This window comes from Solanum tuberosum, unplaced genomic scaffold, assembly GCF_000226075.1.
Source record: "Solanum tuberosum cultivar DM 1-3 516 R44 unplaced genomic scaffold, SolTub_3.0 scf00539, whole genome shotgun sequence".
NCBI classification, from domain to species: Eukaryota; Viridiplantae; Streptophyta; class Magnoliopsida; order Solanales; family Solanaceae; genus Solanum; species Solanum tuberosum.
In genome coordinates, this window is record NW_006239458.1 from 176921 (window position 1) to 199537 (window position 22617).

Here is a 22617-nt window from a genome sequence, read left to right on the forward strand (position 1 = left end):
AGCGAGTCGATAGTGAAAAGTGAGCCCTTGTTATATTTTTTTATATAATGCTCTGTTTTTTTTTGTCTCAAAATCTAATCTTCTCTTTGAGCTGTTGTTATTTCTTACAGCTTCTCGCTCTCAAAAGAAATATTCTAAAGTATTAATTATATGATTTGTTTTCTCCATGTTATGTAGGGAAGGGTCGAAGACAAAGATTTACAAACTCTACTTTGTTTACTAGTCAAGGAATGATAACGATACCTAAGAACTCCATCGATCTTGAGAAAGAGAACAAGCAAATTAACCCTTCAGCTCATGCATCGACTAATCTAGGTAAGCAATACACCCAAGAAGTCGAGACAAGTAAGATTTTTGAAAATCTTCTATGTTTTCAAATAAAAGTTCCAAGTTTGTCTGTAATATCTTTGAACTATTTTCAGTTCCTTACTTTCCAGATGTAGCACATCGTAGCTTCCCAAAGAGCAACCACAACTTCGATCAGTCTTAAACTTCTTCTAGTTAAAAAAGAGGATGAAACATGCTTGATATGCTGAAACATGTATTCATATTTTCACACCTCCAGCTTATGTGCACAATAAAATTAGTAGTAACACTATCTTACTTTTATAAATGTCACAGATTTTTCCTATTTCATGGCTGCATCCATTTTTTTCTCTACTTTGTATTCCTATGTCAAGGCTGAAACACTATGCTAAAGTATTGGTAATATGATGTGATTTCTCCAGGTTCTACAGGGAAGGGGCGCAGACAAGGACTTAAAAGCTCTACTTTATGTACTAGTCAAGGAATGGGAATGAAATATAACAACTACATGACTTCTGAATCTGAGGTGGGATGTATCAACAAGAGTGCTCTTTATGCTAATCAGCATATTAAAACTCCTTCTATAAGCACAAGAGCAAATTCGACCATGTCGTCTAGTCAAGAAATGCAAAGAATGGATAAATCGATTCTTGAGAAAGAGGATATGCAAACTAATCTTTCATTGCCTCCATCAATTGATCAAGTTATGGAACATTCTCAAACAACTGAAAAAGGTACCATATTTTTAAGAAATATCTCATTAATTTGTAAACCTAAATTTGATTTCTATAGTTTTTGCTAAATTATGCACCGTAGGTTCATCAAATCCTACAAAGGTAAGAAGATTCGAGGGAGCAACATGTGCAAAGAAGTTGCTTCACTTGAAAATGGAGAAAAGCTGAAAGTAACATTTTACAATAATCGAACTGTTGGAACAAATAGCAAATTGTTTTCGAGGCATTTGGGAAAAATTGTTCGTGACCGTAATATATGTCCGTTGGTAGTAACCTCTTGGATGTATATTAAGCAAGAGAAGTTAAATCACATGTGGGCAGCTGTTGAGGTAACAAATTTAAACTTCATTCAAATCTTTCATTAACATAAGTTTCACACCATTCTCATGTGTTACTGAAATCTTATTTACTCGAGATATCGAATAGAAAAGTGCCATGGTATTGGTACCTCTATCTAATAATATTTTCAAGGTGACAAGGATTTGCCTGTAATATTGATCCAACAAATGTGTTATTGTTCTACGAGCGCTTTAGTCCTAGAAGCGAAAAGCGAGACTTCAGTAACAGCGGGAAAAAACTTTGTTTTGCAATTTCCCCTGTTTTGTTTTTTTTCTTTTTTGCAATATAATCTTTGATCTGATTTTTTCTTTCAGTTTTGTAATTCTTCTTCTCTGCTTTGTATTGCTTTCTCTGTTATGCTCAGTAACATTACATCCATATTCACAAAAGCAACAGTAACATTACATTACTCTCTTGGGCAATATCAGCACAGCAGACCACTAAGAGTGTACTCTAATTAGGAGTGAGTTTACATGTTGTACTCGACCTGCATAAGACAGGTTTTTAGAACCCCATGTGTTCACTCTACTACTCATCTTGTTAATCAAATCTTCACAATCAATTGAAGAGAGCCTCTTTGCTGATATAAGGATACCCAAGTATTTAAACTGTAGTTTCCCTTGCTCATACCCTGTTAGTCCACTCTATTTATGCTTAAAAGTTAAATGAGGAGTGTTCTAAAAAGTGAGACTAGTAATCCTTAATTTTACACAACTAACATCCTAAATGAATGAGGATAGTAAAAGAACTACATCTAACGAAAATTCCTGTCCCGATTTTTGTAGCACAAATTTGAGGCTGTTGACATGAATGATCATCGTGATCATCTCTTGGGATGGATGAATGAGTTATGGAACAAATGGAGAGGATACTTGCATGCAAAATATATGAAGGATAAGCCCATTCAATAATCTCTCAAGAATATCCCAAGGGGAGTAGACAAAAAAGAATGGGAATGGTTAGTAAAGGAATATTTTACTTCTGAAAGTTTTTAGGTATGTATATTGGTTAAGTCTATGACTAGGAAACAACCTAGAAGTTTGTTAAGGCATGAAATTCCTTATGTTTTAATAATTTTGTTATAATTATTCTAATTAAGCTTATTGTTTCACAAATACAGGCAAGAAGCATCAGAAATGCAACAAACCGATCTAAGTTAAAGATGCTTCATCATATTGGTAGCAAACCTATTCGAGAGACTATTTATCAAAAGGTATTGTTAAAAAACTATTTTCCTTGATGGAGTATTTACGAGGTTTGTGTCGTTATTTGACATGTTTGACTTTGATGTAAAGGGTGGGAAAGATGGCAATCCACCAGATTTGGCGTCTATTTTCTTTGAGACTCGTAAGAAAGATAACAAGCTTGTTGAACCTGAAGCAATTGAAAAACATGTACGTTTGGTAAATTGAATAAGTTAATCTCTTGAAATTGTTAAGTGTTTTGATAGAAAATGTCCTTTTATATATTTTGTAGGCTCAACATGAGGAAATGGTTCAAGAAGATCCATCTCTATCTAGTATAGAGATTGTTGAAATATGTTGTGGACCACAAACTCGTAGCCATGTATTTGGATTTGGGGGTGGAGTAAAGCCGAAAGATTTGAAAGGTGGATCTTCTTCAAAGGCTGAACTATTGTCTGCTCTACGTTCAACTCGAGATGATAACAAATTCTTGAATGAAGAAAACAAATCCTTGAATGCGGAAAACAAATCCTTGAATGATCACTTGTCTACCTTAGAAGATGAGATGAAAGAAATAATGAAAATGAAAGAATTATTTGCTGCTCAACAATCACATGTTCCACCTACAATATCGCCTGTTTCAACTGAATGACAACTGTTCTGCTGACCAAGTAATATTATACCCGACTTTATTTTATTCCTGAGATGATAGTTCTGCCTCAATCTCTCTACGATGTCCTCATCCTCGTTGTGAATGGTTTGGCTTCTTTTTTTTCCAAGTGAAAGATGAAATACCTAAATGATATCATCAAGATTCTCTTCTAGAGAAGTTACAGACTAAGCATCCACAACCTTAAATAGGTCTCATATAAGTTCACTGCCATACATAATAGCAAACAATAGTCTGTACGACGGAAAACTAGCAGTACCTAGTTCCGAAGTTCCACATCCCTTATATTTATAGATAGAAACTGTTGGGAAGCTCAAGAAAAAGTAAGTTTGCATAATCAAGGACTGTTTTACGACAATGAAAGAACTTGCTCCTATAAAGTTTTATGTATAATGTTCTTGAGTTGTAATAGTTTGCTTTGAGTTGTTCTTAATTGATTGTAGTAGCTGTTGTTTTGTGTTTGTGAGGGACTTGATTCATTTAAGAGACGTTTTAAGAGGTTAGAAGTTGGGATTGTTGTCAACAGTTCTCTACGTGTTAGAAGGGAGGTTGTAAACCATAAATTGCTACAGTTTAGTTGAATTTTTGGAAAATCTTACAGAGGTGAGTCGTGGTTTTGCCTTCCTTGACAAAGGAACTTTCTGCTCAAAGAACGTGATTCTCGGAGTACATATATAGGTAACAACCAAACTAAACATGATAAATAAGCTTCACTATTGTACTGGTTTAAATGATATTCGGTCATTTCAGGAGTATATTTTTTGAGTTTCAGTGCTCATATGGTATGAAAACTAGAATTATAATTGTTGGATGAATAGAATCAATGTTTGCTCATTTCAAAGTATTTCAAAGCTAAAAATAGACTAAAGGATTAAGAATTTTAATATTGTTGTCTCCAGCTACAGATCAGTCATTCAACTCTTGTCCCTGCAAATGCCTGTGAAACCAAACCTGTTGGTATATATCTTCTGACTTGGATCCACAACCAGCACAATGTTTTCATCTATTATCCATATGCACTTTCTTGTCATTGCTGATTATAATACTGATCTATTCTCATTGCTTTCATTTTTGTAATTACTAGTCTACATTAGCCTTGTTATCAAGTTCTGCTTGTTCTTTTTCCCGGTTCCACTGCTCTATTCTTGCACGCCTCTCTTCGCTGCCATCCATAACTAGACATAATAGTGGGTCTCATGTGGAGCCTCGAACATCAATCGCCTGATAAATATTTGTGAATGCTTTGTCAAGTTAGTTCTAGATGATGTTTTCACACAAGAGATTTCTGCCCTGTTTTTTTGTTTATAGCAATTGTGTTTGCCTAGCTTATTTTTCATTCCTACTCGTCTCCAAAGCTATTAAGTCCTTTGTTTCTATTATGAGACAAATGTTATGTATTTAAGTTGTAAATCTTCAAATTAGATATTGGATTCTCGGTTAATGCATCTCAAAGTTTTCTAATAGATTTTTTCTTATTTTCTAGCAGCTTTTGTTGATGTTTCTGGATGACACTTGATGAAGATCGGAACTTTAATTTTTTTTGCCTAGCTTTTGTTCATTCTCCAGTGCAAGATACAAGTTTAGAAGAAGATGAATGAGCTCACTATTAGTTTGCTACAAATTTTATGCAAAACTTGATGTCATAGTCTAACTCGGATGTTAGCTATTTTTTTTTGGTTAGGAAGTATTCAAACTAATATCATGGATGTAAACTAGTTTATTCTAATTAATCGCTCTCTTTACATATATCTTCTTCTCTCTGTCTCTATATATACATATATATCATCTTTTTGTAGCAAAAATTTTAGTAGCAATTTGATATTTGTTGTAATGTATATTAGTGGTCAATCCAGGACAAGAATTATTGCTGATCTCTAAAGGTTAATCTATGACGACCAGGCTTGTTGCACGTCTCTATTGGATAATCTAGACCAAGAAATGATGCTCGTCCCTAAAGCTATTCTAGGACGGGGTTGTTGATAGTCACCAAAGCAATTCTAGGACGAGGTTGGTGATAGTCGCTAATGTATTTCTAGGACCAGATACTACTCGTCTATAAAGATATTCTAAGGGCAGCTCTTTAATGGTCGCTAGAGATTACTAGGACCAGATCTATATCGTCTCTAAATATTATTACGACTAGTTTTTGGTAGTCGCTAATGAGTTTTACTGACCTAGAAAATGTATTTCCCAAAATATATTTGGTCTAATTGAGACCATAAATACTGTCTCTGAAGGTGTTTCGCGACGAGATTGGATCCCCGTCCCAAAACCTTTTAGAGATTGGTTTTTTTGTCCCGTCGCTGTTGAGCGATAGCGAAGGAAGCTTTTAGGACGGGTGGCGACCATATTTTTCAGGTCTCAAATGCTCGTTTGGGACCAGATTTCGACTTTCAGGGACCATATTTCCCTTCCTTAGAGATTGTTTTTCTTGTAGTGATATATAACATGGTTATTGTATAGAAAACAAAAGCCTTTGAAATCGGGAGACATCCTATATAAACACTCCACCATATCTTAAGTACAAAGCTACTACCACTAGTTCTAATTCCTGGGTGCAGTTTCACTTGTTTTTATTTACTCACCTAAAACATATGCAAATGATTTTCTATGTTGTCTTTTAACTCTTGAGAATTTTTCTCACTAGTATTCGGGCCATTAGAATCGAGCAGCTTTCTTAGTAAATTCAAACATTGGGGGCAAGTGTGGGAGAAGTCTCCTATAATCTTCTGTAGTAATGAGGTTCTGAGACAGCCCAACAAGTTAGGCATGTCCTAGCTAACTAATGGATTTTCTGTAACGATATAACAAGCGAGTGTGCTCCAACCCTTTTCTATGCAAAGGAACCAAATAAGAACAATTGGCATATATGATCAACCATCCTCTCCTTTTGTCAACCTATGATCGCAACATTATTTAGTTTGCTCCATACACATGCATACTAACCCATCTTTATTTTGTATGAGTGATGTAGGTGCCCCCTAGGGTACCACACTGGTCAATGTATCTTCTATCAATGAATTTTTTTATCTACCTCTTTATTCATCTAACTATTAAGATTGGGTACTAAAATTCACATCAATGCTACAATGTTTTCTCTGTCTAATGAAAGTATAGAAAAACAATTGTTTAGGGAGTTCTTCTGGTGCACCTTTTCAACTGGTTAGGATCCAAGAGTCAATATCTCTGTATCTCTCTGTATTTTTCCACATCACACGCTTAATAAAAATGCTCTATAATAAAGACATAACCTATGTCACCTATTCCTTTAACACTCATTTACATCATTTTCTTGTGCTATCAGGGAACTTCACCTAGGTCATACTTCCATTCTATGGGTATTTAAATACAATCCTCCTTCATTTCCTATTTAACCAAATACTCTTCTACTAGTGATTAATTAATGCTACGTCTTGCTCTACTCTTAATATTCTAATAGAGCATATTTTAGTCACATTCTATTCTATAACAAAAACATAAATCACAGTAGGAAAAGAAAATACAAAGTTTTATATGAACAATTGAAACACTTGTCCTGTGAGCTAACAACCATAAGGATAACGTGTTGACCTAGAGTGATCATACGAACCTATCTTATAATTCCAGCTATACCCGAGAAGATGGCTAATCATTGGGCCCCATTCATCAATTAAGAATATCTTTAGCCAATACCACTGTGGTATATTCACATATCAGACTATGGTTCTACCACATGTTTTAACTAATAAATAGCTAAATCAACAACTTCTATTTCCAACACATGCATAATCTGAAAGACTTAATTTCTATTATTGACAAGGTACTAACTGCCCTCTATAGGATTAGATCCTCAAACCACTGAAGGAGTCATGTGGAGAAAATCTTGAACTCTCTTACAAGTCACATTCTCCTAAGAAGTTGTATACTGTGGCAGCCCATCTCTATGACTAGGTAACCATTTACTGCGCAACTTATGAATAACCCTATTATATTAGATGAATCAAGACGATACAAGTGGTACAAATGCAACTGTAGATGAGACCTTACAAGTAACACATAAACTTTGATAAGCCTTTCTCTGAATTTCGATAACATGAGACCTTTCTCTGGAAATTTCTTTTTAGATGATGCTGGTGTTGGCCTATTGGCAACCATTGATCTTAACTATTGTAGGAATAATTTGGATGAAATAGATCATAATATGAGTGGGAATATACTTCTTAATATAGCTCTATCGCACGATCTAGATTATGAAATGTCACATTTCCTAAATGTCCAAGCAGCCCCTCAATTATAAATGTGGCGCACAAAACATTCATAAGTAAGGCTAGAACTAGACACAACTTTGGAGACACCCTAGGATGACCTACTCTGATACCACTTTTTTTCACACCCCAATTCTTATTGAGATAGACAGGCACCCGATGCCCTAAAGGCCCGAGATAACCAACTTATGTATTGTGCTTATTGTACATGCAACTATGACTACTATAAATCTTTGATGAGTATTGGTCAAGTACCTTGATAAAAGACCAACATAGATAGGCCCAAAATAAATGTAAATGCTAGGCCGTTAAAGCCTTAATTACTAGAAACAAGACATAACCACGCTTTACTTTGACATTCGATCTACAAAGCCTCTAGAAGATAAACACTTAGCTTATAACGGAATATGACCCCATCATACCCCTTAACTAATATATATAATCTTAATATAGCTTATATTGAGAGATTTTATTAGCTTGAGTACCTGTACCTGTGGCATAAAAATTGAAAATGAGTTTCATAAGGAGTAGGAGTCCTAGTTGTAGTATGTTACAGTTCTTAGCGTAAGTATTTTGTCACACCACAATCTAGGTGAGGCAGACAAGTCCCATATGAACACATGATTTACAAGTGACCTATGATGAGAAAGTAAACTACTATGCAGATAGATTTACTAATGAGAAGCTTCATATACAACACATGTTGACTAGCTGAACCGATACATGTGTCAAGTGAAACTATGAATACAGATGATAGTTTTACAATGTCTACAAAGCCTCTACTGGAATCCATAATTGTACCACTATGAAAATATGCATAGTAAAGATTCGGCAAAGCCCCGAATCAAACTAGAGCTCACCAACAACCGTTGAGTATCTACTAGTTGAGTACCTGTACCTGCAACATGAAATGAAGCATCCCCAATAAGGGACAGTCAGTACGAAGGAATGTACTGAATATGTAAGGCATTATACAACAATATGTAAAATGAGAGCTCAAGTGAAACCAAATACCAATAGATAATGATTAGAGACCACCTCTTCTTATACTTGTGGAATCGTGTATGTTACATTCTTTTCTTTACTTTTCTGTGCATTATAATATTTATAATACATATGATACAAATGACCAGATGATCAGTGGTAGAAGAGGATGACCCATGCTAGGCATTTAAACCTTTGGGATGCTGTCCTCATAATTCCACAAATTGGGATCGGCTCATGCTAGGCTTTCGCCCCTGAGCTGCCACCCTTCTATACCAATTGGGATCGACCCATGCTAGGCATTTGCCCCTGGGCTGCCACCCATAATTATACAGATTGCTTCACTTAGATTTTTTAATTTTGAGATTGTTGTTTTGATGTTCACAACTTTTTTGAGATTGTTCATTAGATGATCACAACTCTTTTGAGATTGTTGTTTTGGTGGTCATAAATCATTGTTGAGATTTGGAACTATGGACCAGTAGTAGAAGACATATGAAAATGGACGTAACAATGACATGGGAAGCAAATGTGACATGAACGTTTAATACTTAGGAGCTTATATGACTTAGTAAGCATTTTGACATATCAAATTGAAGCATATATCAAGTAGGGAACATATGAACATGTGAAAAGATGACATATATGATGGAATAGATAATTGAAGCAAGTTGGCAAGATGCAGGCATATTGTATATCCAACATATAAACATACGTACCATGTGTAATCTAGAATCATTTTGATTTATATAAGGGTAATACGTGCCAAGGGCACTTCGACAATGAAACAAGTTTAAACCTTGCATGCTAATACTTGGTAGAGTAAGCAAGTACATTTAGTAATAAATTCATATTAAAGTACTCACTTTAATGCTCTAGGGAGTAGGAGCTGCATATATGGATCAGTCACTACCAAGGGCACATAGAGAGCTTACTTTGTAATACAAGAGTTGGATTCATGCCAAAGAAATAGGAAATCGAATAGCCTTACATACCTCAATTCCCAATTCGTATAGCTTACGAAGTGTCAACCTGTCCTTTAACGTGATAGTCTTTATCTACAACAATCAATCATTAAGGCTAATATTAGTAGCTTACCAACCAACTCGGGATATTTCAACTCATCAAAATAGTAGCCAGGCAGCCAACCCATAATCCTTCTAATTGATTGTTTTCTTCCATAAATTCTGTCAGTTATAGTTATTTACACGAAACAACCTTCCCATGGAATGGGCAGTGAACTTACCAAAATTTTAATTTAATGGTGCATCACCATAGCTTATAAATCTACTCCCTATAGCTTTCCGCAATCATTATCTAAGTACATCCATGACCTCCCTTAAACAAATAAATACAATAGTAGTCCTCAACACTAAAAAATAATCAAAGGACTTGAATTTATGGTTTTCAATCACCATCCCACGAGTTGCAATAAACAAGTAAGTCTAGAATTCTCAAATAAACTAATAAGTAGAGGTTGTGGCAGTGCCCTTACCTTGGTTATCTAAATATGTTATTCTCGTTCAATTACTGTTTTGTAACATTCTCTTAATCTTTGGAAGAGAGTGGCAGAACCTTGGTTGCCAACACATATAGCTATCTCTAGTTCACTCCCCTTGAAGAACTATTCAATATACTTGACACAATAGAGGAGAGAAGGTGATCTTGTGGCTGCTTTGGACGAAATAGGATGAAAAATGGTTAGAACCCTAATGGGAATATTGGGTGGCTGTTTCATCTTGAGAGAGAGAAATATATGAACTTGAGAGCTTAAAATTTGGATAAGAGGAAAATGAGACATTTGTATCAGATTTTTGGCCTTAATAGGTTCTCTTTTTGCCACCTTTCTTGTACTTCATTTGCAGCCAACACGTGTCTTTAATTTAGGCCACACATTTAAGTAGGTGATGCACCTACTTTTCCATTCAAATTATTACTTGTGGGCTTGGAAAGATTGGGCTTTGGCTGTCCATTTTCCCATTATTCTTCTATTCAACTTGGGCCAGATTAATGCAAGTAGGTGTAGTGTACTTGGCCCAATAACATGGTCAAAAGAGTCTTAGTAGGTGATACACCTACTTGGTCTTTTGGGCTGGTCAATAAGTCAAAGTAGGTGATGCACCTACTTGTCACCTACTAGCTTAGTTAAGTCAAGCAAGCATCTCAATATTTAATTTCATTTTTAGACCTTAATACCTTTAACTTTACTTAAAACTTATATACACTATGTCACTTTAAAATTTAGACTCAAATACCACCTTATGATCTCAAGTTTAAATACTTCCATCGACGTCAACTTAATCGGCTCGCAACAAAATCTATAGACAGTTCACTTTAAACTTATTCTATTGTCACTAGTCGCATAGGAAACCGAGTCCATAACTATACCACAAGGCAATTTATAATTATCATATAAATAGAACTAATACACGTAGGATACGGGGTGTTACATATTTAGTCAGCTATATGTAATAGGAGTCCTATACAATATATAACACAACATAGCAGCTTCTCTTGCCTATATAATGGTAGGTTATTAGGTTGACAACTTATTGACATACATAATACAAGTTTAGCGCATTCTTCTTAAGCTTAAGAATGCTAAACTTCTTCATGGTAGCAGAAGCTTGGTTTTAATACAAAATCAATTTATATCCTGAACCGTGTACCACGCATAGTGGCTAGTTCATCATCCTCAAGCCTCTCCCTCTCCACAACCTCCCTTCATCAACTCATAGCCATATGTCCTACAAAATTAAAGCCATCAAACTATCAAGTTTGGAAAACCCAAATTACTCAATTGATGCAAACCCTAAAAGTTGGTGAGATTATTGTAAAGGATCCGCCATACTCTGTCATAGTAGACGAAAAAGGAGGAGAGATAACGAACCCTAAATTCCTTTAATGGGAAGAAAGAGATGTCTTGGTTAGAATTTGGCTCAATGGAACCATGACTAAGGAGTCATTGTTCCTTATCATCAGATGCGATTTAGCAAAACAAATTTGGCAAAGTCTTGAGGACAATTACCTACAAGCTAGCAAAGACAAGGAGTTTCAACTAAAACAACAGATTCAGAGTATCAAGTTGGGATCAAAAACTATGGATGAATATGTGAAAGAATTCAAGGAAATTTGTGATAGCCTTACCGCTATACATAAACCCTTAAACGAAGACAGCAAAGTTATAAACTTTGCTAAGGGTCTTGGAAGCAAATACAGGATTTTGAGGACTGTTATGTTGGGTAAGCCTCCATATCCAACTTTTACTCAATTTCATAATGCACTTGAAGGATTCAACATAAGAGAAGAAGACAGTGAAAAGGATAGTGTCGATCAGGCCATTGCTTTTCAAGACCAGAAAACACAAGGAAATTTTGGTATAGGCAGAGAAAACTCTTTTAGAGGACGGGGACAAGGTCGAGCAAGATGTCAATTCGAACCTAAGTACATTAATGAGGAGACAATCTAATTTTACTGGGAATAATCAGAAGAATGCACGACCCCAAACAAATCCGTGTCAAATTTGTGGAAGAAACAATCACACAGCAGATACTTGCTTTTACAGGTGGGACTACTCCTACCAAATCCAACAAAAAACTCCACAAGGGTTTTCGGCCTTCACTATCAATGAGCCATCCGACAACAATCTCTATAAGGATTCTGGAGAAACTCACCATATGGTCCAAACAACATGTAATTTACAAAATCCTTCTTTATTCAAAGGTAGAGAATCAGTAATGGTGGGTGATGGAAAACAACTCATTTTACTCATGTTGGCAACAAAAATATTGGCACAAATTTACGATTGAAAGATGTTCTAGTTGTACCTGAATTAAAGAGAAATCTTTTGTGAGTAAGTAAACTTGCAAGTGATATTGAATGTCTCTTGAAATTTTCTGACATTGAATTTGTTGTTAAGGACAAGAAAACAAAGAACACACTGGCAAAGGGAAGTAGGAAAGGAGAACTATATGCTTTGGATCCCAAGTATGGAGATGGAGAAGTGCATCAAGCTCTAGTTGCCATACATTCTGTTTTACTCGAAAAAATAAAAGAAAAATGGACTTGTTTACGAAAAATGGCTAAACTTATTTTTTGAAGAGAAATCAATTTTCCAAAAGAAACAGAGTCGCCACATAATTTTTTAGTAAAACTTAAGGAAAAAAAACTTAAGGTTTTCAAACGACTGAAACAGATAAAATCAATTGAAATAAAAAGGGTTCAAGTTCAATGTACATTCTACGTTTTTGAAAAATCGATTAAACTAATGATTTAAGAGAAATTGAATTTCCAAAAGAAACAAAGTCGCCACTTAATTTTTTAGTAAAAATCAAGAAAAAAAAACTTCAGGTTTTCAAAAGACTTAAACAGATAAAATCAATTCAAATAAAAAGGGTTCGAGTTTAATGTACATTCTGAGAAGGTGTTAGGCCCTCGGAATGTCCGCTAACTTGCGGTTGATTTGACTAAAATGACTTTGACTAATTTTGAGAAAAATATTAATTAAGTAATAAAATCCATTTTTTATTTTAAGAGAAAATAAACTAAAGGGGATTTTCTATGGGAAATAATTCATAAAGTGCAAGTCAAACTAAAGAATATAAGTAACACTAAGTGATAAGTAAAAATGTAAATATATTTAAAATTAAGTGTAAGAAAAGAAGAAATGACTTCTCTTGGGAGGTTTAATTAAATAAAAACCAAAATCAAATAAAATGGTTAGTTGATTCAATAACACATATAAACAAGAGTAAAGGAAAGGAATATTGAACTTGGGCCTATGTGCCCAAATTCTCAAATTTGATGGGCCCAAATTTATTTTCCTATCCTAAGTCTAAAAATGACCCAAAAAATGGACATTGCCCATTTTTACACCTGCTGGACCTGTTGCAAATTTCCTTGGGCCTTTGGCCCCCCTTTCATTCTCATTTGTCCTAATATACACTAGGTGTATATTTGATGTATACACCATGTATACCGCTAATTCTTGAACTCCCGGACCTTTAATTTTATTCGAGCTCCGTATTTCTGGATTTCTCAATCTGTATTTTTGTGTTTTGACCTGTATATCATATTTTTCGACTGTATTACTAGTGTATACATCAGGTATATCAGCTTGTTTTTTACTCTTTCGGTGCTTGAAAATTTAATTTCCAGCATTATCTTGCTGCTTTCAACCTGTACACCAGTTTCGCTGACCCGGTAATGGGGCTGATTAGAGCAAGAAGAGAAAATTCTGGGCTTTACTGCCCAAATTGGAATGCAAGGAGAAAAGAGAAGTCCATGAGGACTCAAGGAAGACTCACATGAAAAAATAAAAATAAAAAGATGAGGATTAGTACTCAAACATAGCATCTTAAAACCGCAACTCCAAACGATAACAAGATTTACCAATTTAGGGAAACAATAATGTATCCAAGGGAAATCAACTAAACACATTTCAAGCAAAGCAAGCCAATCGATTGAAATTGAATAAAATAGCAAACAGTTGGCAGTATATAGCTTACAAATAAAGGGTCACTACACCTTGATTAGCAAACAAACACATTGGATTAATTATAGGGTCTCTCTATGGCAATTTAATAGTAAAGACAAACAAGGGGAGAGATCAGGCAAAAAAAATTTAGCTGGACAATTAAATAAAAATAAAATCAGTGGGGTATATTATCTTATGAATTCGAATAGACGAAGCAAAATGATGAATACATGATGTCACAATATTAGATGTAGCAAATAGGGTAGTTAATATGTAAGCATGACAGAAAACTCAGAATAAAATAAGGCAATGAACTTAGATAAAGCTAAACACCATAGAAGACTCTTAAAAAAAGAGAAGAGGACAAGATGCACAAACCGCTATACACTAAGGTCTGCATATTCTCTCAATCTACTGGAACTAGTTAATGGTAGGCATGTAATTCATAGAAATCTCATAGAGTAAAGAAGGCAGAATAAACCAAGACCAAAGAGTAGACATGCTAAGTAAGCTAACGAACATGCTCATGGTATCTTTTGCATCGGCCATAGCCTAGAAGGGTAATAAAAACTCAATTAAGACATGGCAAGCTAATCTAAATCAAGATTGTATACCCTCTAGCAACAAACAACAGAAGCAGTACTTAAAAATCTTGGAGAAAACAACTCGACCAAACCAGACCCAGAGAATATCCGATACAGGAAGACAAGATCAAATACTCAAACAGGAAGAGACGAACACACCCCCGAGACTATCATAACGATTCCTTGAACACCTTCAAAACATATAATATTGTATGAAAATCACACAAAATAAATATAGAATAACATCCTGAAGATTAACAAGTGAATAAAATGAACTTTCCAGGCGAGTATGACTTCCAAGAATTCAAGAAAGACACAGGCAGCCGTATAAGCTCAAATGAGCGTTAAACCATCTTGGAATAAAAAACAAACAACCATGGACTATCAAACAGATTCTATCACTGATTAGCCGCCAACAATGGGTCAAAACGCCTAAATACTAACATGTAAATTGCTTCACATTGTCAAGAACAACACATTACGACTAAGAGATGCTTGAAGCGAGATGAGTATTACCTTTAAAGGTGCAGCAGAACCGAGACTACGAATTGAAGGCAACAAGATTTCTCCACCAAAAACACGAACCGGACAGCAATCGAGAAGCTCAGGCAGCAACTCGAACTCGAATTAACTTAAAGAGTGATGGTGATCAAGCTAGAAGAATGAGACTGGGATGGCAACTAACTCTTCTTTCTTTCTTTCGAATGTATTTCATAGATATGCTATAGCTATTTTTTGATGTGTGATTCTTTATGTCTTAGTAAAATTTTCCAACTTGTTTTCCAACAACCCCTAACAATGGAGAAAGATGAGGCATTTATAGAAGAAAACTAGGGTTCAGAATTTTGGGCGGAATTTCGGATAAGACAAGGGACCAATTCGAAATTCAAACTCCCAATTTCTTTCGCAATTTAGGGGAGACACCCTTTTTCTGAAATTTCAACCCATTCCAGAAGAGGAAAGGGTAGATGGATGCCTCGGATCGGTTCTATTGTCCTTGGGCGCGACGTGGACCGATCTCACAGCTCCAAGGACAGTCCTGCGCTGCTACAGCAGATGCTTTTGCCGAAAAACATGGCTAGAACAATACTATTGGAGAGGGACTTAAAGAAGAAGACAAAGGAAACGCAACGTACTACTTTCTGTCTGCTTCCGTATATCTCCGTTTGAATTGAAGATGAATAGGCATCATTTGATTGGTGTTGTATCACGTTTTAGGTCCTTGAATTTGACGCCGTCTCAAATTGCTATTTTTTTCTGTTGTGACTTGTCGTTTCTGGGCGTCGTTCTTCTTCTGTGAACGTTGCTCATGGTAACGTTAATGTTGTAAGGAATTGGGTCTTGTGTTGAAGCAGAGTTGGGCCAGGTCGGGAGGTGTTGGGCTCAGATATGGGATGATTAGGAGTGAGTTGGGAATTTCCAATTGGTCTGGAAAGATGAAAGGGTATTGAAAAAAAAAACATATGGGCTGCTGAAAATGCAAAATAATGGGCCCAAGATTTGGTCTCCAAATGGGTTTAAAGAAATTGATTAGGTTTTGAATTGAGGATTTGGCCAATGGATTGCAATTTTGGCCAATTGAATTTTAAGAATTTAACCAAATTGAGCTTAATTGGTGATTCGGCTAAAAACTAAATAAGACGAATTAATATAATTAACTAACGAACTTCTTAATCTTAACAAAATAAAATAATTAACTTAATTATAACTAATTAATTCAAAATATAAACTATTAATTAATTAAACTAATTAACCAAATATTTAATTAAAGCAAAATCTTTTTGAGACGGTTTTCAAATATTCTTAAAATATAATAATCATATACATAATTATATAAAACATCTATATATTTTCAAATATTATAAAAAGTGACAAAACTATTTAAAATAACTTGCAAACTATTTTTTCTTTTTTTTTTAGAAAACTAATTATTCTAAATTGTTTGAAATTGAAGAAGCTCGATGATTAATGTAAATTATGGAGGTCCAAAATTGGGTGTCAACACCTGTCCCTCATTTGACTTGGATTGATGAAAGAAATTCGAGGAAAATGAAATTGACAAATCCAATTTTGATCGACGACATCTTTATCCTTCCAAAAATGGCTTTTGGTGCGAACTTTAGGAATTATGGCCGAACCCCCGAAACTGGGTTTTCTACATATCTCAGGCTATATGAGAATTCAGGCCACTTGTAGTTCGATACGCTTGATTTAACACATGATTCTGAAAGAATTCATAATTCATCCCGATATCGAATCATGGAGGTACCAGAATGCTTGAAAATAAGATTTAAGAGCGAATGTTGGAATATAGCCGAGTTTCAACACTGATCCTTCCTACATATCCCTCAACTTAGGGTATCAGGCTGTTTGTAGTTCGACTCAATCGGTTGGAAAGAAAATCTATTATTCTAACATATCCTTTGGTTCAGGAAGAGTGACAAAAATAAATCGAGTATGAAAAGGAGGCTTGCAACCTCTTAGCCATGAATGTTGCATGCTTCGCACCCACAATTAAGAACTTGCATGGAGATAATTTCTGAAGCTTTTGGTGCATTGCCACTCGGATTAGAAAGATGCCTTCGGTGGAAACCAAAACTTCTGGATGCAAAACTGGAACCGATAAACCTAAAGAAAAACCCACATGCCTTTTGATAGGGGTGTGGTTCGATTGTGGTGGAAGTCGCTCCTCAGCTCGCGTCCTAAGAGTTTGACATGCCTCTTCGGACGATGTCCCTGTTCGCTGCTAAGAAAAAGCTCCATGTTGTGCTGCATCCTTTTTTATGTCGTCCGCACCTGTGGTTTGCTTTGAGAATTCATCCTCTTGGGATGCTCTCGAAAAAGACGGAGATGAAACTCATTAACATAAAATGGAATTCAAATGGGGAGATAGCGTCTTTTACCATGTTGACACTTAATTTCTCTCCTCGAACATTTGACGTCAGCTTCCTCCAGTTTGACGAAAAGCAAATAAAGCTTGTATCTTATATTTGCAATATAACCTTCAATGTACTCTTCTTTTGATATCGAAGTAATAAAATAAGTTGATGTAATATGTTGATAGTTCTCTTGACGTCGTTGTTGATGGTTCTCTTGATATTGTTCTTGCAAATGAAAATGATGCAGCCGATGTTGATTTTCTCGTGATGCATGGTTTCCTTCCCTGAGATGTGTGAATCTTTTCTCTTGCGATGCATGACCTCTTTCTATTGCGATGCATGACTGTTTCTCTTGCAATGCATGACTTCTTTCTCTTGCGATTCACAACTTCTTTCTCTTGCGATGCATAATTTCTTTCTCTTTCAATGCATGACTTCTTTCTCTTGTGGTGCATAAATCTCTTTCCCATGATGAATGACTTCTTTCCCGCGATGCATGAATCTTTTCCCGCAATGCACGATATCCTTCTCTTGCTATGCGTGATTCCCTTCTCTTGCTATGCATAAATCTTTTTCCCGCAATGCATGAATCTCTTGCCGCAGTGCATGATTTCCTTCTCTTGCTATGCATAAATCTCTTTCCCGCAATGCATGACTTCTTTCCTGCATTGCATGATTTTTATTTTTCGCAATGTATGAATCTTCTCTTGCAATGCATGAATTCTTTCTCTTGCAATGCATGAATATTTTGATGATGCCTCCCTGGTACCGAACGAAGATAATGCTTCACCGAGCAACATAGGTGATCTTCTAGGTATCTTCTTGGTGGCGATATCGTCTCAATTGACAATATAATTAAAATGACCCTCAGAGTAGTGGTATCATCTCATTTGACAATACGATATGAATGGCTTTCCGGGTGAGAATATTATCATGTCTGATAATATGATACAGATAAACGTCCTCCAGGTATCTTTCGTTGCTGGAAAACAAATAAAATTTCTCTCTTCGAGGTTTTCATTTGTTCTATCTCCGAACATAATTGAATATTCATTATGGACCTCTCCTTGTTGAGAATTTGAATGAAATAATGCTATTCATATTCCCAATTCTTTGGTATAAGAAGCATAAAACTTTTCCTGCATTCACAGAAAAATTGTTAATTTTGGGGAGCTCCTCGTCCTTTTGACTTCTCCTTGTTCATTGAATGGAGGAATATGATGCTGTTGAGGCAAGCTTATAGAGCTGCATCCACAGAAAAATTATTAGTTTAAAGTGAACTGATCTGTGTTGATTCCCTCAGTTGTCTGCTCCTTGTCTGGCTATCTCCGGTTGATTTCTCCAATCTCCCGCTTCTTGATAGATAGGACAAAATATTTTTATGCAAAATAATTGAAACACGGAAGAAAGGTTTTAAGGAAAATAGATTTTCAAAAGTAATATTCAGAAAGGTCACTGCCAAGTGTCATGTCATGTGAAGCTTAATGAACGTCTTTGAAGTTGATGCCTCGAGGTCTTTCTGATTACTTGCTGGGAAGTATTCAAAGTTGTTCTAAACTTGCGATGAACCTTACTGAAATTTTTGAGGTCATCCTCAAAAATTTCTGTCCTAGTCAATCGTCTAGGTGTATCTTGAACTGTTGATGGATTCAGTTATGAAATTTTTGAGATCCTCTCAAAAATTCTGTCCCAGTTGCGACTCTCAATGTAACTTCAGTCTTGACTTTGTTGGAGGGATCGTCTTCTTGAGAATTTTTGAGTCCCTCTCAAAAATTCGGTCCCAGTTTCTATTGTAAAGGAAAATAGAAATTTTACGAGAGATATGACCGAGCCGTTGTAGCGCCTACATATCTCGTTAAGGCAGGAATCAGGCCAAACGTAGTTCAAATACAAAAAGAAACATTAAAAAGGGTAAAAGGGGTGACCGAGGCCGACATAGGCTGCCTACGTATCTCATTCTTGAGAATTCAGATCGAACGTAGTTCATTACAAAAGCGATAAAATTCTAAAAAAAGCGATTACAAGCCAATAAAATGATTACATGGAAATAACAGAAAAACATACTGAAACTTCACACATAATATCTCTTGACAGCATCTGAGTTGATTGGTTTCAGCTTCGGTGCCATCCATCTCAGACAGGACTAAGGCACCTCCAGATAACACTTTGCGGACCATGTAGGGTCCTTGCCAATTTGGTGCAAATTTCCCTTTGTACTCATCCTGATGAGGGAAAATGCGTTTGAGAACCAACTGACCAATTTCAAATATCCTGGCTCTTACTCACTTGTGGAAAGCATGAATCATCCTCTGTCGATACAATTGACCATAAGAAACGGCAACCATTCTTTTCTCATCAATCAATGTTAACTGATCAATTCGGTTGCGGACCCAATCAACATCACTCAATTCAGCTTCTTGGATGATTCTCAATGAAGGTATCTCAACTTCGGCAGGTATAACTGCTTCTGTTCCATATACTAACAAGTATGGAGTAGCTCCAACTGACGTTCTGACAGTCGTTCTGTAACCCAACAAAGCATATGGCAACATCTCATGCCAACCTCTATGATTGTCAATCATTTTTCTCAAAATCTTCTTGATGTTCTTCTTGGCGGCTTCTATAGCTCCATTCATTTGGGGACGGTAGATGGTTGAGTACCGGTGAGTAATCCTGAATTGTTCATATATCTCTCTCATACTGTTGAGATTCGCTCCATTATTAGTAATGATGGATTTTGATACTCCAAACCTACATATCAAATTGTTGTGAACAAACTCAGCTACAACTTTCTTGGTTACCGACTTGTACGAAGCTTCTTCCACCCACTTGGTAAAGCTACAATAGCAACCAAAATGAATATGTGTCTGTTAAAGGCGGTTGGCTCTATTGGACCAAGGACATCCATGCCCCAAGCTACAAACGGCCAAGGTGAACTCATAGCATTGAGTTCATGAGGCGACACTCGAATCAAATCACCATGCACTTGACATTTATGACATTTCTGCACCAACTTGCAACAATCATGCTCCATAGTCATCCAAAAATAACCAGCGCGAAGGATCTTCCTCGCCAAAGTGAGTCCATTCATATGAGTACCACAAACTCCAGCATATATCTATTCAAGAAGCTTTGCAGCATCAACGCATCTGAGAAGACCTAAATCTGGAGTCCTCCAATAAAGGATTTCCCCAGTTGGAAAGAAATTGTTAACCATACGGCGAATTGATTTCTTCTGGTTGAACGTTGCATTCTCAGGATAAGTCCCGGTCTCCAAATACTTTTTGATGTTGAAATACCAAGGAAAACCATTTGGTTCTGCTTCAACATGTGAACAGTGGACATGCTACTCTTTTACCTCTATATCCAAGGGATCAATATAACTTGTATCTGGATGTTTAATCATTGAGGCAATGGTGGCAAGAGCATCGGCCAACTCATTATGTGTCCTGGGAGTGTGTCTGAACTCAATCTTGCAGAATCTTTTGCACAACTTCTGTATATATTGCATGTACATTGTGATCTTTGGGTTCTTTACGACCCAATGTCCTTGAACATGATGAATCAACAAATCTGAATCTCCAATAACCAGCAACTCATGAACGTTCATGTCAATTGCCATCTTTAAACCGAGGATGCAAGCTTCATACTCAGCCATGTTGTTCATGCAATAAAATCGGAGTTTAGCCGCCATAGGATAGTGCTGACTAGATTCTGACACTAAGACCACTCTGATACCTTTTCCTTGGTGGTTTGCCGCTCCATCAAAGAATACCCTCCAACCAGGGTATGCTTCAGAAATATCTTCACCCACAAATGCTGCTTCTTTATTGGGAAAATAAGTCTTGAGCGGTTTATACTCTTCATCGACTGGGTTCTCCACAAGATGATCAGCCAAGGCTTGTGCTTTGATCTCCTTTTGAGTCACATATAGGATATCAAACTCACTCAAAAGCATTTGTCATTTAGCCAGCTTCCCAGTCAGCATCGCTTTCTGAAAAATATACTTCAATGGGTCCATTCTAGAAATAAGGTATGTGGTATAAGAAAACAAATAATGTCTCAACTTCTGAGCGATCCAAGTCAAAGAACAACATGTTCTCTCCAAAATAGTGTAACAAGCCTTATATGGAGTGAATTTCTTGCTCAAGTAATAAATGGCTCACTCCTTCTTCTAGTTTCATCATGTTGACCAAGCACACATTCAAATGCGTTATCTGAGACAGACAGATATAGCAACAATGGACTCCCTTCTCGCGGACGAACTAACACCGGTGGATTGAACAAATAATTCTTGAAGGCATCAAAAGCAGTTTGACATTTCCGATCCATTTGGTCAGGGCACCTTTTTTCAACCACTTGAAGATGGGCTCACACACCACAATGGATTGAGCTATGAACCGATTAATGTAATTCAACTTTCCTAGGAAACTCATTACCTCTTTCTTGATCTTCGGTGGAGGTAACTCTTGAATCGTTTTGATTTTTGAAGGGTCAAGCTCAATGCCCCTCATGCTGACTATAAATCCCAACAGATTGCCAGCTGGCACCCCAAAAGCACATTTGACAGGATTTAACTTCAAATTGTATCGACGCAAGCGATCAAAGAATTTCCTTAAGTGAGTCAAGTGATCCGAACTCTCATGGGATTTGACTATGACATCATCTACATACACCTCGATCTCCTTGTGAATCATATCATGAAAGATGGTTGTCATAGCACTCATGTAAGTAGCACCGGCATTTATGAGACCAAAAGGCATCACACGATAATGATATACACCCCCAAGGCGTAATGAAGGCTGTCTTTTCTGCATCTTCTTCATCCATCAGGATCTGATGATAACTCGCATAACAATCCACAAATGACTGCATCTCATGTTAAGAACAATTATCAATGAAGATGTGAATGTTTGGCAATGGAAAATTATCTTTCGAGCTAGCTTTGTTGAGATCTCTATAGTCGATACAAATTCTGATCTTTCCATCTTTCTTGGCAACCAGAACAATGTTGGCCAAGCAAGGCGGATATTGTGCCACTTCCACCACTTGGTACTCGATCTACTTTGTAATCTCCTCTTTGACCTTCAAACTCAACTCTGGCTTGAATTTTTGGGTTTTCTGATTTACCGAACTGAAATCTGGGTTGATCGGCAGTTTATGAGACACCATGTTTGTACTTAGCCCCGGCATATCTCTGTAAGACCAGGAAAATAC

At 36.3% G+C, this 22617-nt stretch overlaps 2 protein-coding genes across 2 annotated transcripts; one reads left to right on the forward strand and one right to left on the reverse strand.

Annotated features, from left to right (window-relative positions):
• The first annotated feature begins 207 nt into the window (after positions 1-207).
• LOC107058532 (uncharacterized) lies at positions 208-1315 on the forward strand. The gene is made up of 3 exons (XM_015304349.1): positions 208-315; positions 729-1040; positions 1123-1315. The coding sequence occupies exons 1-3, from the start codon at positions 231-233 to the stop codon at positions 1206-1208; spliced, it is 483 nt and encodes a 160-aa protein (XP_015159835.1). The 5' UTR covers positions 208-230; the 3' UTR covers positions 1209-1315.
• A 17230-nt stretch (positions 1316-18545) lies between these two features.
• LOC107058529 (uncharacterized) lies at positions 18546-22226 on the reverse strand. Its single transcript, XM_015304348.1, has 6 exons — positions 21840-22226; positions 20759-21316; positions 20202-20518; positions 19737-20151; positions 19465-19622; positions 18546-18645 (listed from the first exon to the last, which is right to left on the reverse strand). The coding sequence occupies exons 1-6, from the start codon at positions 22224-22226 to the stop codon at positions 18546-18548; spliced, it is 1935 nt and encodes a 644-aa protein (XP_015159834.1).
• Between the last annotated feature and the right edge of the window lie 391 nt (positions 22227-22617).

Excerpts from the sequence above, each read along its gene's own strand:
- LOC107058529 (XM_015304348.1), bottom strand. The coding sequence starts at position 22,226 with ATGAAGAAGATGCAGAAAAGACAGCCTTCATTACGCCTTGGGGGTGTA. Across the intron at positions 19,623-19,736 it reads ATGAGAAAAGAATGGTTGCC|GATGAGTACAAAGGGAAATT; the intron begins GTTTCTTATGGT and ends TTCCCTCATCAG. Across the intron at positions 18,646-19,464 it reads ATATTATGTGTGAAGTTTCA|CTCTATAAGCTTGCCTCAAC; the intron begins GTATGTTTTTCT and ends CTGTGGATGCAG.
- LOC107058532 (XM_015304349.1), top strand. The coding sequence starts at position 231 with ATGATAACGATACCTAAGAACTCCATCGATCTTGAGAAAGAGAACAAG. Across the intron at positions 316-728 it reads TCATGCATCGACTAATCTAG|GTTCTACAGGGAAGGGGCGC; the intron begins GTAAGCAATACA and ends TGATTTCTCCAG. Across the intron at positions 1,041-1,122 it reads TTCTCAAACAACTGAAAAAG|GTTCATCAAATCCTACAAAG; the intron begins GTACCATATTTT and ends TATGCACCGTAG.